Source organism: Aptenodytes forsteri, unplaced genomic scaffold (genome assembly GCF_000699145.1).
Source record: "Aptenodytes forsteri isolate BGI_AS27 unplaced genomic scaffold, ASM69914v1 Scaffold33, whole genome shotgun sequence".
NCBI classification, from domain to species: Eukaryota; Metazoa; Chordata; class Aves; order Sphenisciformes; family Spheniscidae; genus Aptenodytes; species Aptenodytes forsteri.
The window spans coordinates 5855542-5875397 of NW_008795037.1; the positions used below are offsets into that span (position 1 = coordinate 5855542).

Consider the following 19856-nt stretch of genomic DNA (forward strand, 5'->3'; position numbering starts at 1 on the left):
GAAGCTATTCACTGACAGCGCAGAACCTGGAAGAAGTAACAAATACAAGAAGAGGTTATACATATGTACCACAGTAGTTTACTTGAAGACACACATCCCACTGCACCCAGCTGACTCTGTAATCAGATGATCAGCTGCTTTCTTGAGATCTTAATTGTCCTGACGATTATTTAGTTCTTCAGCCTAGCAACAGGTTTCAATTTATAACATGAAACCCTACTAAGAATAAATCCATCATTCTCCCATGGACTGTGCTCACTGACACTCTGCCTAACATATTCCTCTGGAACCACCAGGAAATCATCAGCTTTTGATAAAATTTTGGAATTGGTGACAGTAGGAATTGCTACAGTGCATTTCCAGAGGGATGACTACTCTGCCAGCAAATTACCCAGGACAACATCTGAAATCTAATCCTGAAACTGCTGAGTGCTCCTGAATAATTTCAAAAATAATTTTCTGAAAACAGAAAAGTCCTTTGATAAAACCAGAATGTTAATACACGCTCAAGTGTCTCTTATAGTCAGATCTACTGAGATATGTAGCTTACAGCTCACAAGACATCATGATTCCCTATTTACTGTTATTACTGAAGTATATCCTCAAAAGAGGCATTTGCCATCTCGACTGTGTTGTTTCTGCCATACAGTTCCTATTAATGCATGAAAGTAGGCATTTAGAAATCAAATCTGGCATCTTACTCAAAGTAGATGGTTTAAAATTTTCAATATGGAGTGGTTCTAACCTGAAACAAACACGGTAACTAGAGAAGAGCTTTTTATGACTAAGGAGAGATAAATTAATGTATATACCAAATAAATATCTTACCTAATATGGAAGTTATATGCAACATTGAAATTAATTTTTTCCACAAATACATAAAGGCTGTAGTTGTAGTTATAACTGTGTTCACTTTCTGTAGATAATCCAGAGGTAGCATCTATGTACGTAGACAAAATATCTCATAGAGTAAGTATTAATGTAAGAGAAAGGAGATCTAGGTTACTCTTTTAGCTCTTCCATAAAGTTGGTAGATGGCTGTATATGGTCCCTTCTCAGGGGGCTTCTTCCTCTTTCTCTTTGTTTTGTATGGCTTCTTTCCTGAATTTTTAACTTCCAGGAATCTATTCAGAAGTCACTAATTAATGTTAGAGGTAATCTCTTCAGAGTATGGAGTGTCGAGGAATGTTTATGCACTAAACATTAATAGCAGTTAAACCGCCAATCTGTCAATATCAAAATACATCAGTTCAAATGTTTCAGAGTCTGTCTCTCTGATTTTAAGCTTATCTAGTCTGAGAACAGAAAACACATCATACCATGTCTTTTCAAATTCAGCAAGAGCGGTAGGATCATGGAGTAATTTGGGCTGCAACAGAGCTCAGGAAGTCATCTAGCCCAACCTCTGGCTCAAAGCAGAGGCCTGCCAGCAGGAGAATTTCCCTACTTTCAGGATTTAGCACCACTGCATTCCTAGCCTGAAAAACGAGCACTTCTGTAGTACACTGAGAACAGGATGATCCCATGGAGCTTAAAGAGAAATATGAGGAGATAGGAAACATTTTACCCCAAATTTAGTCATAATGCAATAGGACTTCTTCTCTCACAAAGAAGTGTCACCAGTATTTATTTTGCTTATCTGAAAGAGGGCACCTCAGCTAGTATCTCATAAACCGCTACTGATCTCATGTGTTAAAGGAAGAGAATGCCTTTCACTGAATGGTCAGAAACTCAATATGCGGGTTCACCCAGTAGCCATAAATCCAATTTTCCATTATGTATTATGTTTCCTAATTGAACATAACTTGCTTAACTGCTCACTAGCTGAAGTAATACCAGCAAAGCAGTTTACCAGCAAAACTGCAATCAAAGGTGAGAAAGAACGCTGCACTGCAGGTCTGTATGGTTTCTGTTACTTTGGCGATTTTTTTTTTTTGAGGAAATGTATTTAGAAGGTGACCTCCACCTACTCTCACTGCCAGCAAAGATAAGAAACAAAAATACAGTGAGATTTTCAAACTGCACGGACTGCACAGCCCATTCAAAAGTTTCCGCATCCATTTCTGATTTGACGTTCATTAGGACACACTGAGAATTGAGCATTCATTAGATTTCAGTGAGGCAACAGGAATGTGCTAGGACATATTTGGCTTTAAATGGCTTCACTGCAGTACCCTTCTAAATGAAAGCTACTAAGGCATCATAAATTACATTATAATTCTTATGAAAATGATGTGGTTCTTATGCTTTAAGATTTACAGCAGCCCTTGACCTACTGCAGAGCACAGCGATAACTGCAGAATCTTGCAACACAACATGTAATATTTTTACTTGCTTAATTAAGGATCAGTTAAGAGTAACTTGGCACATCTAGTGAAGGCTTTCTTAGCCTTTGTTCTCTTACAGTTTCACGTGGCCGGACACAAATATGAGCTGTCATCACAAACAAAGCAGGAGAGTCATTCCCCACAACCAAGTGCAGGGCTGTGGAAAAACTGGATCATATTTTCAGAACTGCCTTTATTAAAGCAACTCCTAGAAATGACTGTGGTTTTTTGCTGATGGGGAAAAGCTAAAACAGAAGATGTAATTTCAAAGCCGAACCATTAGGGGAAAGTTGTTCACTGTAACTCAAGTGCTGTTGGAATCATACATGAAAGCATGAGAGGGCATAAATACAAAGCTACTTGCTTATAAAGAAAGCTCCATTCATGTATGAAGTTCCTGTAACTCCTCTTTCTCTCTTGAGCATTAAGTGCTGCTTCCCATGGCTAATTCACCCAGCGGCCGTGCATACGGCTGCTGTGTTGGGTTGTCAATGGAACTGTATGGGCAGCAAAAGCTGCTAATGCTTTCTCTCTGAACCCCTCAGCCCACCCTTTGAAATCCTTGCCTGTATATAAGACTATTCAGTTCATGGATGATGGGGTGCAGTTAGCTAAATAGCTTGATATTAGCATAAATCAAAGAACTGTCAATATTAACTATTTACAATCAAACATCAAAATATTATGAGTAAGTACCAAACACCAGAAAAGTATTTCCTTTTCATTAACAGCCTATTTGGTAACAAGAGCCATATCCAGAAAACTTTCATTTAACATTCAGTGGAAAGCCGTGACAACCTTTATGCTGAAACACAGCTCAGGTGAACTGTGATGGCTGGACTCATGTTCAATAGAAACTGTCCTGTGACACTTGGCTGGCCAGAACACAGTTTGCATTTATGCAGAATTGCCAGCCTCCCATCTTAAGAAGTCATGAGCCAAGCCTCTAGATTAGGGATATTCAGCTAAAAAAATATTCCGCCTGCAATAACATCTCAAAGCTGGCAATATTATGAATGACACAATAAAAAGACTGTCCATAACAATGGCCGTATTTACACCAGAATTTCAGACTAAGGCAGCTGCACCAGCGGACCAAACCCCCAGCATAGGCAAACCCTGAATTTTACACAATTCCCCTGACGTCAATTATTGAGGATAATTTCTATTGCTGAATCTGCCTAATGATCTCTTACATGGTGATACACCATACCTATTGGTGGCAAAGCCTCAAGCTGGTTTTAAAACCAAACAAACCACAAGAATCTTATTCAGAGAGCTCTGCACGCACGTTCCGCACAGACCAGGGAGGGAGCGACGCTCAGGCCAAGTGCGGGTGAGCCCTGTGTACACAGACCTACCGTTTGTATAGCCTAAGCAGGAGAGGGACAAGAAGCCTCACTCGGCTGCACTGGCCCGTGCAGGATCTGCCTCAAAATCCATAATCAAAATGTTTACTGTAAGGCACTGTGTAGGAGTGTAACCACATATGACTAAAACAGATTATTATGTCTGTGGCAAGAAAATAGGCTAAAAAATAATAAAAATGCTTAGCCAGGAAATTTTTATTTTTTTTTTTAATTTAAGATATATGTGGGAGACTTCGTCTTCAAGATTGTCAGATTTTGCTTTTTGCTGCTCTCTGGCATAACTAAATGCTTTCATATATGCAAATGAGGAGAAAATGTGGCCTCTTTCAGCGGTAATAAGTATCTGCCTGTTGCTACCTTAAAATCACAGCAATCACATCTGGTAACTGCCCTTTTCTCATGTTTCCACTAGTTTTCAGACTTCCTCTTGTGGTAGCTTGAGACTGCGCATCTGGATGTTTTAAACATACAAAGGAATTGCTAGAGCAAGCAAAAGAGCAAACGGTGCAGAGAGTTAAGATGTGCAGATAAGCAACTGGTGCACTGTGCAGCTAAAGTAACGGACAGGCAGCCAGGGAAAATCTTTTTCCAAAGAGGAGAGCACAAGTTTAGGCAGAATGAAGACTCACATTGTCTGTGGCTTCGTTTTTAAAGTACTATTAATCCAAGTATATCTTTTTAACAAAACTTTAGCTGCACCGTCACCAATCATTAAGTTTCCTGGAGACAGCACTCCCAAAACAGACAAAGAACTAGCAGTGGTAAGTGTTGGTTTCATCTTTGCTTTAGATTTATATTGTTGTTTCATAAGCAGATGTTTCTTTCTTGTTTCAGCTGAGGCTAAGGAATGACTGTAGCATTCTCTCCCTAGAGTCTCTGGAAGTGCTAGCTAGCTAGCAAAGGTATCAGCTTTCAAAAGTTAAAACTAAAGCCAAGTAACGTTTCCTCTCTTAAAATTTTTAAAGCCAGCAAAGAAAGTCTGGGTTTTTTTCCCTTAAGTCTGACCGTACAAAATAATTTCATTAAATCATCGCGACTATAATCAAAAGATTGCAATGGTAAGAGGGGAGAAGGACAAACAAGAGACATCTAATTTTTCTACTTAAATCAAGTAGAAATGAGGGCTGTCGAGACTCACTTAATGCATGTATCATAGATTTCAGAAGTTTGTTTTTCAGATTGTTTACCTTACGTTGCATAAACACAGCTTTAAGGGACAATTACAATCGAAAGCTGGCTTGAGTTTCAGAAGCCATTGTGACTAGCTTTGACTTCGGAAAAAAAAAATCTCATCAGAGGTTCAAAGAAATATTTTTTTCCAAATTCAATCTGGAACAAAAAAAGGAGTTTGGATTTCTGTGACATTAGCAAATTATAGCTATAACTCTACAGCATTATATTCTAACCTTATTTTAGCCCTGTGGACCTTCATAAAAATGACATTATGGGGAAGTCCATTTAAGGGGAGATTGAGATGGATTATCCTTATTTTAGCATGTAAATTATAGACATTTCTCTTCTTCAGCAGTAAGTCCATTTTAAGGAAGATTGAGATAAATTATTCTTATTTTAGGACATAGAGGTTTGAAAGTTGGTTACTTTTCTTTAGGAGTTGGTGTGCATCTTGGGAAAGCTTGCCAGGTTAAAGAAGGTCTGGGGGAGGGTAGAGAGAGAACTTCCAGATGGAGCTGTGGTGGAAAGTTTAGGAAAAACAGACAAACTGACCCAAAAAGGGCACCCCTCAGCCTTTAACAAAACAAATTCACCCAAGGTTTTGCCTTAGCAGCACAGCAGCCACGGGATTGGGAGGGGGGAGGGAGGGGGGGCAGTGCATGTGGGAGAGGAGAGTGGGGTCCCACATGTCTAATTGTAATTGAACCACTCTTAAACAATCTATTTTCTTAGACGCACTCAGGCTTTTACTCAATAACAGCAATCCACATCTCCCCTCATCTCTGTTTCTTTCGAACAACCTATTTATTATGTGTACTCAGAGGAAAATTACAAGCTGGTTTAACACTGCAGTTCTTCTTTGTCTTTCTTGTAGTATTCTTGGGTAATGCTAACTGGCTGCCTTTCCCTCACACCCTCCACCAGAACAGCTCCAACAATCAGCATCAGAACACAAATTGCTATGTTGCAGCTGGACCCTGTTTCATTAATGGGCTGGATCAAAATTCCAGATCACCACAGCTCCCTGCTGACTCCGAGGAAACTGAATTTCGCAGCCTAGGCCAAGATGTGGTTTACATAGACACTACATTTTCTTCAAGATTCTCTTCTCATAGAACAGCTGGTTATGTTCATTTCTCATCTTCAGTAAAATCTCCATTTTAGGAAAAAATGAGAGGGGTTAGCTTTTTATTTAGAATCCTAGCAAGTAAAATTCTTTACAATGCCTCATTTTATATTTTTGGTTGTATATCTTACTCCCAAACCTAAAACGGCAAGAGCAGCATCCTGCTTCTTCAGTAAACTTCAGTTCTGACGCATAGTCTATATTATATCATGGTACCTCATTGGGAGATGCAAACAGAAGCATAAGAAAATCTATCAAATTACATTAAAATGAAAATTGGGATAAGAACAGATCCTCCAAACTGGCCCGTTTGATTATGTTCTTAATGCATTTCACAATTTCCACCAGGCCCCATTAACTATGAGTAGACAGAAGCTTAGTGGTAGCAAAGGTGAAACCATTCTGTGTCCATTATTTGCCAGTGCCACAGACTCCACTGGAGAAATACCACATCAGAAGTTATAAGAATCACAAAAACTAGGCATAGTCTGTGCTTAGTCAGTAGGTGGATGGCGGACCTTCTGAAGGAAATGGTGTAACATCTTGATTAAATCCATTTCTGAGTAAGCTCTGAACCATTTCCTATGCAGGGTAGATGAGGTACGCCTGGACTTAATGAGGTGGTGGTGAAATCCGGGCTTGACCAACTGCAGTCATCAAATATCCTTTGCTATATTTTGCCAATGTAGTGGTCTTATCCCAGTCTCCTGCGCAAACTTCAGTCAATTAATTAGATACATAAAGTAAGATTTCCCTCAGGAATACTTCCTGGCACAAGAACTTAAACGTGCAGTCATTTTATCAGGCTTCTTGTAATCCTCAGTTAGAAATAATTCTCTCTGATATTTCTGATACATTTTTGGCAAATATACCTTTACCTTATTTAGGGTGTTTTCCTACCTTGGATTTGTAGTAAATATTTTGGATACAACTCCTGAAGGATGCTTCTTCCTCTGCTACAGACCATTTTACTGGAAAGATAAGTAACTTGCAACCTTCCTGTCTAACAGCATCATTAGCAAGGGCATCTCTCAGCTATGTGCCCTGCTAGGCACCAGTTTGGGTGGCCTACACACCAGTTTAGGAACACCCGCCATTTGACATGGCTGTAGCTTTTCTTTTAGAGCTAGGCATAAAATATCGCAAACCCAGACTTGAGTGTGGAGTGCCTGAAATCTCTGTGCAAGAGAATCGTAAGATTCACTTTACTGGATAAAGCCTACAACCCCAGATAGTTTAGTCAAGCTGTTTAGAACCTGTGAATGAAAATAATTAGATAATGACAGGTTGTTATCATTATAGAAGTACCCAAACGAACATCATCATCATAATCCCATTTATCTACTCCTCAATGAGGATAGAAATTCAACAATCTAAAGCTGTATGTAATCTGAACTGTGTGACTGAGCCTATCTGTGCAACAGTCCAAGCTAAGGCAACAGCCTGAGTTACAGGTTTTTTCAAATTCAGGCTGGATCCAAACACTGAATCCAAAACCTCTAGCTAGCCAGCAGTCTGTTGTGTGGCCACGTTTGTTAGTCTCCAGTTAGGAACAGAGTTGACAAAGGATTTTATACAGTTGCTGAAAATGTAAGTGGAAGTCTTCTCGTTTGCTTCTTGTCACTCTTTTTCATTTGAATGACTATGGTTTTATAGCAGGTTTCACCACGTGCTAGAGAATGCCAGGCATTCTCTCAGCGTTGGTCCCTACCCCAAGAAGCTCACAGTTATTCTGCCGGTCAACACTGAACTTAAGGGAAAAAAATACTAAATTGTGTGAGCTCGCTTGTGTATTGCACAGAAGGTGGGGACCATGTACGGATATTCAGGACCACAGCTGTTTATCTACAGTTTAGTTTAACATAAACACACAACCTATCAACACACATCTCAAAGACATGGCTGCTTAACTGAAACAATTGTCAGGGAACAGACTAACCCATTGCTCCTCTGGGATTAGAAGCAGCAGCAAACAACGGACAGACTTTTTTTCCTTTTTAACTGCACTACACCTGCTAATTAGGTCATACTGATCAAAACGGAAAGTGGAGGAGACTTGGGTGGGTATTATTTTAGATAAGAGGTTAAAATAATGGGATTTTTGCTGCCTTTTTGATACTTTATGACCACTGGTTTCTAAGGAGAGAGAATTTTGTGATCTGCCACCATGGTTGTACCAGAAAGACCAGTCTGGCCATAATCTGCTGGAGTGTTTGGTGGAGTTTTAACTATGCAGATATTGATTGGCTGCAGTGTCCAGGCAACTGACATGTTACCAAAGACCTTCCTCGGGTCTTCGCAATGTTTGACTCAAAAGCAAACACACACAACATTCAAATAGCTCTATGTGGCTTGAATAAGCAATGGTTTTTTTCTTTTCAATTAATGTGGTCTCATTTGTGTGGTTGCTTTGATACCTTGACAAGTTTCTCAATAATCCAGTCTTCCAAGAAAAAGAATACACAAAAATCTAGAACTGTAAGCAGATTTATACATTGTAAAGAAACCAAAAAAGATAAACCCATTTTTACTTTGTAGTTCTACGTTAAAGCTCTATGCTCTACTTACTAATAAAGCAATTCATTAAGTAAAGGTGATAGCTAATAGTGGAACTGATTGCTTAATTAGCAATGTTGTGTGATCAAGGATGGTTTGTGTCAATTAAGGAGATTCTGCTGGTCTCTCAGTTACTAATAATAGCAATTTTGAAAAGAAAACTTGCAAATAACAGAGGGAAAGATAACATGGAATTACAGTATTTATTTGTAATGATTAACTATTTCTTTTATGAATTTTAAAGTCTTTGTTCTGTGCTTTTTTTTCAAGCAATACCTGAATAAATACTATGGGTGCCCAAAAGACAATTGCAATTTATTTGTCCTGAAAGATACTTTGAAGAAAATGCAGAAATTTTTTGGGCTGCCTGAAACAGGAGATTTGGATCAAAATACTATTGAGACCATGAAGAAACCCCGCTGTGGTAACCCAGATGTAGCCAATTACAACTTCTTTCCAAGAAAGCCAAAATGGGAAAAGAATCATATAACATACAGGTACTGACTGGTGACGTTGGGTTTTGCTCATACATAGCCATAGCCCTTTTAAGAACCAATCAAACAAGATACTCAGAAGTGGACGAGCTGCTTAGTGGGCCAGACAGGATTTCTTGAATTAGAATCTCTTTGTGTTTGGATAACTACCAGATGCTTTAGCAAACACCTCTGAAATTTCAAATTGTAAAATTTCAGGACTAACCATCTAAAGATCAACTTTATGGTTCTGGTTGAGACTAAAGAGTTGTTGGTTTTATTCTTTGCTCTGCTGCAAGCATCCTAAGGGAACTGGAGCAGGAATATCTCACCTGCCCATCTGCTCAGCGGGGACCACAGTACTTATTGACTGCAGAGGCCATGTAGGAAGACAAACTCTTCTGCATTCAGCAGTCATAAAAATGGAGATCATCAAATAGATTTTAAAAGAAAACAATTGTATTTCAGATATATACAGGCATGATTTAAAGCAAACCTAGTGCAATAGGTTTGGCATGTTTTAATATCTTACTCTTACTCTGAACAGAGTTAGGGACCAATATAGCTCTCATTGAAGTCAATAATAATAATAAAAAAAATCTCATTACCTTAGGTGGTCCAAGAACAGACTTTTAGCACCAATGAGAACAAACAGCAGATTTATCTTAGCTGCTTGACTTGGTCTGCTGCTTCCTCACAAGTTATGACTCAAAGCATCCCTCATTCTGCGACTAGCCTAATAAACACTGAGAAAACCCACGGCAACTCTTGCAGCCTCCTCTTGCAATGTGCTTCCTCTGATTCTCCCTCATTCTCCTTAGGCACAAAGTACTTTCCCTCACTATGCACAGCCCCAGCAGCAAAGAATGGGAACAAATGTCTTTACATGGAGGTTAGCTGGCTATAATATAAGGCACTAAGAAGTCCAGTGAAAATATATGAAGAAGAAAGCAATGCACTTAAGAGTTTGTCCCTTTCTCATGTCAGGCCTATGGCTCTATCTTACATACTTTTACCTCCGATTTCCCCATGTATCCTATTGCCAGTGTAACCAACACACTGATAAAGGATTAGCATTCAACTGGGATGAAACAATACCCAGCTAACTACAAAGGTGAGGGAGAAGGGCTGTTTTTCTGTTATTATTAAAGAGCAAAACAATCCACAGTTGCAACTTTCAGAACGTTATTGAGCTCTTTTTCTGGCAAGTAAATCTTAGATATCAAGATGTGCTTGTATGTTCATGTCTAAAGTGACAGTATGACTTGCAAGCTAAGTAGTCTACAAAAATGTAAATCTCAAATCTAATGGAGCAAAAGAACATAAGGTGATGTCTTGCCAGCACCTCAGCGCTGATGCAAAACCCTGACTATTTTGTGCAAGGCCCACTGCCATGCAGGCTTTACAGCCTCTGGCTGTATAATTTTCCTCATGCTGCTGCATCAATTCCAAAGGAAAATGAATAGTAAGCGCCACATCTAAATACATCTCTGAATCAAAGGGAAGTGTCTAGATCTCACGTGGAGCAGTGTTACCTCTTAACCGGTTTCACTACTGTGTCTACTCAGCATTTTGATCAATAAACAACAAATACTGGGAGGGGGATTGTGTTATTTAACTCTTCCTCTTACTTCTAAGGATTATAGGCTATACCCCGGATTTGGATCCTGAGACAGTAGATGATGCCTTTGCGCGAGCCTTTCAAGTCTGGAGTGACGTCACACCGCTGAGATTTAACCGAATAAACGATGGAGAAGCAGACATTATGATTAATTTTGGCCGATGGGGTATATTTTTTTATTTTTACATATGTGTTTTGATTTTGTTCCTTTCATTAATCTTTAGTATTGGAATGATATACCCTCAATAAGTAGTACCCGTGAGCCTTTCTGGCAAACTTTGTCCTAGTTTGCACTTGGCTTATACAGGCTAAGATCTAATTTCACTAAGAGATTTTTTTTTCCTTTCTTATACATGAGAGAGAGAGAGAGAAGTATTTATACAATAACCTTATACTATATTTATCTTTCCAAAAGAGAATCACTAGGGGCAACATTTTATTTTTAAATTTACAGATCAGAAATAGAATGAGAAATATTGGTACAGATCTTCAGATGATGTGAGCTGGCTGCCTGCCACAGAAGAGAATGGAATGCCATTGTACTGTTTATTTATAGCTCCATACTCAGTTTTCCAGTGATAGTGCTGGAGGTCCTAACATATTGGAGCTTAAAAATGCATTTGTGACTTTCAATGTTGACTCCATAGCTGGTTTCTGTTCTTTAGCATAGCAGAATGTAGGCTTTCAATGCATTCTTTGGTCTTGAGGAATTTAAAATAGGGATTGTAAGCTGAATTATGGTTTGAGTCCAGCTGATGATGGGTGACTTGATTCATTTTCGTTGTACATGACTTCTCAAATAATTTTGGTTTCCCCTGAAAGAATGTCTATAGCTTTTCAGTGTAAACCTGGGGCATTTTAACTTCTTACAGACAGTCACAGAATTTTTAATGCTAATGAAGATACTTGTGCAGCCAGTCACTAGGGAGGTAGACTTTGGAAGTGAAGTGAACAGTTCAAAGAATAACTGAGCTCTTTGTAGAAGCCTCCATTTCAAGCTGGTTTTCTTTGCTTTAGCTACTGATGAATTGACCTCAAAAGCTTCAGAGATTTTGTACAGAACTCAAAACTGCAGATCCTCATCCAGGCTGGCTTGGTTTGCAAAAAAAGTCTTACAAAAGCAGAAGTGTTTCTGCTGGTTTTAGTACTTGCTGGTTATAGTCAGCTCAGAAACAGTGGGAGAAGAACTTCTTCCACATTCATTCATTCATATCACTTTACTGCATGTCAGATTCACAGGAGCTGGGACATCCACAAGGTTTTTAATTTTTAAGCTTTCTCTTAAGCAAAGGATCTACTTCGAAATAAATGGGAGCAAAGCATCTAACATATGTCAAAATCTTCTCCTTGACAACTGACACACTAGTCTACTGAAATGAATGAACTGAACTAGTATTAGGAGAGTGACACCAGCATGAAATCAGTGTAACAGAGTAGAGAATCGGGCCTGTGTATTTAGGGCTTCTGTTAAATGGCAAGACATCACACCAAGAGGCCTGAAATGATGCAACTGGAGATGCTGGCAGCCAGCTTTGATGCACAGGTCAGTGTGGTGGGAAAGCTATGAATACCAGGGTTATGCCCTTGCCAGCCTGCCTTACCCACATGCGGTGTACTTCCAAGAAAAGCCTACAGTGTAATAACAGGAGAACTACTTAACGTGCTGTTGCCCTGTGAGCTGCCTGAGTCTCGGAGTGGTTGATGTGGAGGAGGAATAGGCTCATTCACAGGACTCAGAGCACTGAATAAGAGCTAGCTTTCCAGAGGCTCACTACTGAGACACTCAGCTGATTTGCTTTCCTACTTAAAGTAGTTAGTATCCTGCACAAAGAAAAGAGGACAGCAGTATGAGATGCAGCAGGAAAGAGTAGCCTGCAAAAAGAAATCTGCCTTGCTTTCCAGTCTCTGTGTTGGAGACTGACATGAATTATCTGAAAATACCTCTCATCTACAACGTTTATTTTACAGCTCCTACCAGTCTCCATTGAGAAGCAGCAGTGTGCATGCAGTCACACATCTAATGTACAATATGTCACTCTTCTTCACTGTCTTTGATTCCTTTCCACAATAGTTATGAGATATAAAATAACATGCTGTGACAACTGCAGTACTGACAACGTCCTCTGTAAGAACTGGCTTCTTCTCTTCTGTTTCAGTCTTGCCAGCACAACCCATACCAATAAACTCACTCACTAGAATATTCTGCTGCTGTCTTGGATGGGAAAGTACACATGATAATCATCATTCATGTATAGACTCTGACAGAGCTGAGGTCATTAGAAACTGCTCTTTTTTGTCTGCTTCCTCCTGCAGAACATGGTGATGGCTATCCATTTGATGGCAAAGACGGTCTCCTGGCTCATGCCTTTGCACCAGGGCCAGGAATTGGAGGAGACTCCCATTTTGATGATGATGAACTGTGGACTCTTGGAGAGGGGCAAGGTACCAGACTTTTTAATGTTTCAGAACGTATGGCCTGCTGGCTGCTATGTTTTAATGCTGTTCCAGGCACTGCACTAAGTATTTTCATTGACATGTCAATAAACGTTAGGAGACGAAAATTAATGTATACAATTTAAATTGTTCTCTACACAATGTTTATGTAATTCCTAAATAAATGTTACCTAGAATTTCCCTTTCTGTTCCTCTACTGTTGCCCCTTCAAAAACTGAACTAATAATGGGCCTGATGCTGCACAACCTTCATAAACTGTGGGAAAAGTACAAAGCCACGACTATGATTTTGAATGCTTCAGTTCTCAGGGACTCAAACTACAACATCTTTAAGTTCATTTGTAAGAGGCAAACTGGCCAGTGCTTTTTGGCTGACATACGCTTTTTAAGATGACTTAAGCTGTGGCTCCAGTTGTTAAAAATGGAACCGTCCACTTGAATAAGGATTTATATACTCATGGTATCTGTCAAAAGCAAACGGAATATAAATCCTTCATGTTGATGACTGAAACAAAATCGACATCAAACAGTGGATTAAGAACATCTTCAAGAATCTGTAACAGGCAGTTTGCCATGCCCTTTAGAAGAAAACAACTGAAGTCCAGATAATATCACTTGAACTAGACAAACAACACCAAGTATTAGTAGTTTGGAACCTCTTTTTCTGCTTCAACTTTGCCACAATCATGTAGTATTAATTATAATTCTTCTACTGTAAAATAATTTGGAAAACTTAGAATAAGAATGCAAACTCATGTTTGCCTTTCATTTCAAATTCTAGTTCTCTCAGCTGTCCTCCCATTGAAAAAAATAATTGAACTTTAATACCAGCATAGTCAACTTCCTTCTGTTTGGCTTTCTTTTAACTTAGCAGAAGCATTAACTGGTAGTTGTACTAACTGGGCTGGATCTCTTCCTCAGACTAACAACAAACAGGAGGAAAATATTTTCCATATTAGCGGAAATACTGCACAAGCATCCAGTTAGTTACTGCCATTAAAAGAAATGCTATGGATAAGTGAATTATCTATACATTAACATATATTACAGCACCAGTACTGTACTCTTAGGACTATGTGTGACAAACTGAAATAAAACCCAGGATCTGGGTGTGCCTGCATTACCACCCTATCCCCCAGTGCCGCAGCAGATCTTATTCAAGTCGAATTGGAAATACCAAAGAGGTTTATGAGGCACAAGGCATGTTCAGCTCATGCTCAACTACTGCCTGGAACCTCTCAAACTATACTGAACATTTTAGATCATATTACCAAAGAAACTAAATTACTAAATGTATTAACAGCATGTTTATAAGTTTGCATTGCCATAGTAACAACAACATATATATTTTTCTGGGCTGATTCTAAGGACTGTTCATTCTAACACTTCACCATGAGTAATATCCATGTAATTCTTTCAAAATTACCGGTTATTATTTCAGCTATGATCATCTTGCCAATAGAGAGACCAACAGCATATTGAATTTCAAAGTGGAAATTCAGACTGCATTTCTACACCAATGTCCTCCAGGAAAAGATGTCCAGAAACTGTATTTTTTGTATCAGTTGGTGGCTAATTTCACCACTGCATTTGTTCTCTTTATAGTGGTTAGAGTGAAGTATGGAAATGCAGATGGTGAATACTGCAAATTTCCCTTCTGGTTCAATGGCAAGGAATACAACAGCTGCACAGACGCAGGACGCAGCGATGGATTCCTCTGGTGTTCCACAACCAAAGACTTTGATGCAGATGGCAAATATGGCTTTTGTCCCCATGAGTGTAAGTAGATCATTGTTTCTACTGTTTTTCTCCTGGTAGACTCTTCCCTACTTATTTTGCCTATCCACTTCTCCTTGTACTTTTTCCACTTCCTTTCTGGCAGACTAAGATTTACTGCTCTTTAATATCTCCTCAGTATATAAGCAGACAAAAGGCTCCCTTAGTGTAGAAGAGTTTGTAACTGATGATGACCCAGGCTGGGGCATTTCTCGAAAAACAAGGACATATTGAAGATGTCTGAAGCAATGTCGGCCCCATATATACATCAAAAACACTACAGGTTCAGTTTCATGATCCAGGAAAGACAACCACCTTTTAAAGTAAGGACAGGGCCAAAGTTGGAGGTGGAGCACACTAAATGACAGAAATCTCTCCCTAAATTGCAGGCCATTCCACTAACAATTGCAATTGCATCTCGTTCAAGAGCAGTAACTGACAAAAACTAACAGTTAAAGATGAAACCCGTTAAGCCAAACCTCTATAACCTTGCATACCAATTTTACCAACTGGTGGCCCAAGTGCTCTGAGTCTGGGAGCCCTTTCAGTGCAACATGAGACTATTATTGTCACAAATCACCCTTTAAATGACCTCATACTGCTTTTCAAAATAAAAAAGCGATTGCATTTTAAGTGAGTATCTATGCTGGTACAAAGTTATTTATATGTTGGTACATTGTAAATTGCTAGCCAGGAGAGCGCTCACATTTTTAGAATTTAGGTTTTTATTTTTACCAGCCTTATGACTCTTACTCATGAAGCAGTTCCAACAGCTCACTTCAGATACAGGAATGACACTGTATTTTGGAAATCATAACTCTGTATCACTAACTGTACAAAACTGCTAGAGGGTCTAGGAAAGCTAAGATTGTACTTAATTTCTAACTTTTTGGAATGTGAACAGAAACCTCTGTTTCACAAGCAATTTATTTCATATGTGGAAACACTCATTTACAGATTAGAAAATGTGTACAATGCTTTCATGTAGCCGTAACTTTTTAAAAATATACACAATATGATTATTATCTTTCAAATGAAATTATGACAATATGTTTCCTGTTAAACATCGGGAACACGTATTTATATGTTTGAAAATTTTGATGAGTCTACTAGATATAAAATTTTGGACAATTTCTTATTATATGAGTGTTAATTTGATCTCCTGTATATCACACAGCAGGAAACCTTTAGAGAAGCAATTAAGTATAATGGGCTGTAGCCTGCTGTGCTAATTTATCAGCAGTGAGAAGAGTAGAGAAGGTAAGGGGCTTTTAGCCGCTTGTTCCATCTCCTGTTTGCCAGCTCCAGTGCTGGCACCTATATTCACAGACATTCCCAGTACTGCAGTTTCCCACATTCACTTTTTTCCCTTTGTACATAACTGATTGCTATAAGCTTTTGGCAGCAGGGAATGTTTCATCACTCTTGTTACCTTATGTCCTGAGCAATGGACCCACAGGGTCACCAAAACTCCTGCCTGCTACTGCTGCGCCATTACAAATAATAAGAGAAGAACAAAACACAAAACAATGGAGTTTTTGTTGGACACATGCTAATCCTACTTGGAACAATAGTACTAAACTTATTTATAATATTAGGGCTACATGCAGTCAGTACAAGGAAAGAGAATGCAAATTGCTGAAAGAAAATTAGTGATGTTTAAGATGCAAAGCTAACAAAACAAGACATGTTCAGGGTTTTGCCAGACCAAGAATGCACAAGCACAGCCCAACATGTCCCAGGCAAGCCTCAATGAGTACTGTAAAAACACATGTATGTGCGTTAATATGCACGTGTCAGTTAAGTACACATAATTTTTCGAAAGACCACAGATATGTGTGTGTGGAAAAAGTTCAGATACCCTGTCTTCAAAGCTTCTCTGGTATCCTATTGTAGCCAAACACTAAATGGATTCCTGCCTGACAAATTTTGGGGATTTCTCAAGTTCATTTGCAAGACCATACAGTTTCCAATATAAGATTACAAATTTTCTGCATCAGGATGCTAGTGGTTTGCAAAGATAACCTGTCATAGAACATATCAGTCTTCTAGCCCTAATGCGATAAAAAAATATTCTTTAATTTCCAAAACCCTAATTGCCCATTATAGATCACATCTAGAGCTGGGATCTACCATGGTGACAGCTATTTATACCACTATGGCGGATGAACAAGCAGAAGTGTGAACTTTTAACAGACTTCAGTAAATTAAAAAAAAAAAGTTATTGTTAGTTACATGACTTTCAGAACTAGCTTCTTTAGCCTAACATTTACTTCAGTAGATTATATGCGTGCACACACACATACCCGCACAATCATTTTTTCCCCCCTAAAACTTTGCCGTCTCCTTCATTCCCCACCTTTCCCCAAATCTCCTCTCCCTCAGGTTAATCCTTCCAGCTGGAAAAGAGCAAAATTGGGCTTATTTCTTTAAAAGACCCCAAATGCTCAGATATAGTCGGAACAAAGCCCAGATTATAGGTAGCTGGACAAACCGAGATCCATATACCCTGACTGATACCTTTGTAAAATCCCAAAGTCATACAAGACCGAAAAATATAAGCAGTGAAGCACGCTCAGGCAGAGTTGGTTCTGGAAGTTGATGTTCCTGGAAATGCTTGTGTCAAGGTTTCTGAAACGGAACAGAAGGGTTTCAGCCTTTTGTTTCTGATGTAATTGTTTTGCAAGATCCTTGAACAGTTATGCACAGATGTTTCTTATTAAATTCAGAGCGGCATTGTTCACTCATTATTCCAAGACACCATTTGCTAAAAACCAGCTAATAAATTCAGATAGGGGAGTATTTACATCATAGAGTCTGTGTTGGGGGTGACATTCCTAGTTGTCAGTGTTTATTTCTCCCCCATTTAATTCACTGAAGTTAGTTTCAGTTCTTCTCATTATAGAGCCACACCGCATATTTGGAAACATTTTTAAAGCTATGGTACTGCACCACGCTTTTCTAAAGTTAATCCCAGATCTGTACCCTAATTTTGTAGACTGATTCAACTGTAATTTGTCAAAGCAGAAAAAGGGAAAGCAGAAAGTTATCTACCTACTACACAAATCTTACGCAGGTGTGCTGAACCTCTCCTTTGCCATATGGGATCAAGGGATCTTGAATCTCTCTCTTTACCAAACTCCACTGACACTACAGGAAGATTAGGCTCCTTTGGTCCTCCGATATCTAACGTTACTGATATCTGTACTCTGCCTGTACCTCCCTCACACATCACAGTTCTTGTAGGCTGCTGCTCGACTGCTCTCTGAGGCAGAACCCTCATGTAGCTGCAGCTACCTCCACCTTGGATCTGTGCCACGGGGTTCTTAACAGCCTTCCAGCCTGGGGCTTCCTTAAATCACAACTGGCTGATTTGTCTGGGAAGAGCTAACAGTGCAGTGCAGCTCACAGATTAGTAATGTCCAGTCTGAATCTGCTCTCACATCAGCACATCCTCACCAATTCTTAAATTGCTGAGCTTACCATGATGCAGAACAAGGCTCAGGCCTTTTAAGATCCCTTTAGAAGTAAACAAAGCTTTTGTTTTGTTTTGGGGGAAACTGACCTAGTCTCTGTCTTTAACTTCCATTTACATAAAGCAAAGAATTTTCTAGTTAAGGCTGAGGGCGGGGAGGGGGGAGGATTTGAAAACTTAATAAACCATTGTTGTTACCATCACATGATGTTACCTCAAGCAAAATGAAAAACTGCATTTTGACTGTGACTCAGAAAGGCTTCATGCAAAGCAGTAAGAGATGGACTTTCCATAAGGTTTTTGCAACTTAGCCACATTTAAAGCAATAAAAAAAAAGGCTATTAAAATACAGAGTTTGCCAGATCTAGAGCTGGAAGCAGCTCATGTGGTAAATGAGTCATCTAAACAGCTCAGTTTAATTTTGCCTTCCAATTCTATCATTTCTTTATAAAAAAATAAAGTCTTTCTCCAATCATGATAGCCACAGTCCTAGTTAATGCACGTTTCCTAACTTATTACAGCATCTGAGACAAATACAAACATTTGCCACTTGCTCTTTTGGGGTGGCACAGTGTGTGTTGCAGTTATCTCGATGAGCACCTTTTGCCTAGAGATAGGACCTCTGCGTAGCTGCTTCCATGTCCAGGATGCAGAAGGATACAGATGAGAGCTTGGCCAGATCAGAAGTTCAGCGAATTTGCACGCGTGAGCCAGGCCTGCAAAGCTCCAAGGCCTCTCCTTAGTGGGACTGGAACTTAACCTCAGTAACTTAATGGTTCATGCCCCTTATACTGTGGCCAATTACTGATTTAAGTGGAAAAGGCAAAATGAACCATCAGTGTCACAATACCCCATCATTAGAACCCTTCCCAGTCACCCTTCAGCCAGAAAAGGTCTTGTGGTTTTATTTATTACTACTCTAAAAAGGGAAGCAGGCTCTTAAACAATGTCTCTTCCTATCAATGTATCAGACTAAGCAAAGGCAAAACCCCTCAAATCCTACACAAAGACAGAGGCTACAATGGCTTTTTGGTCATCAAAAATGACAACAGCAAAGTTAGAAATAACCTGCCAAGCCTTCCCACATTCACATTTGGGTTTTAGCTGTAGCTTTAAACTGGGGGAAGGAGAAGGAGAAAGGTGTCCCCTTGGGCACCTTAAAAAAGGCCAAATCTTGCATACTTTACACTGGGAATTCAAACAGATGTGTTTCATTCCGAGGTGCTGTTCTTAAATCTCAAGGAGAATTAGTGCATGGCTGCATGAAGGATTTTTTTCTCTCTGTTCACTGCAAGGCCTGGCCCAGTTTGTTGCCCTCACTGTTTCCTCTCACCAGCACATGACACTCACAGACACTGTCCCACCATTGAGGATTCCACTGGCAGATAAAGTTACTAAGCCACTATCCATCGTATTTGAGAAGTTGTGGCAGTCCGGAGAAGCTCCCACTGACTGGAAAAGGGGAAACATAACCCCCATTTTTAAAAAGGGAAAAAAGGAAGACCC

The 19856-nt window shown here is 39.4% G+C and overlaps 1 protein-coding gene across 1 annotated transcript in view; it reads left to right on the forward strand.

The window, feature by feature from the left end:
• The first annotated feature begins 4144 nt into the window (after positions 1–4144).
• The window catches only part of MMP2 (matrix metallopeptidase 2), a 39621-nt gene continuing 23909 nt past the window's right edge, over positions 4145–19856 (forward strand). Inside the window, exons 1-5 of the mRNA XM_009276729.1 lie at positions 4145–4458; positions 8823–9049; positions 10664–10812; positions 12960–13088; positions 14705–14878. Coding sequence (XP_009275004.1) covers positions 4315–4458; positions 8823–9049; positions 10664–10812; positions 12960–13088; positions 14705–14878 — 823 coding nt within the window. The 5' untranslated portion in view covers positions 4145–4314. The remainder of the gene's footprint in view (positions 4459–8822; positions 9050–10663; positions 10813–12959; positions 13089–14704; positions 14879–19856) is intronic.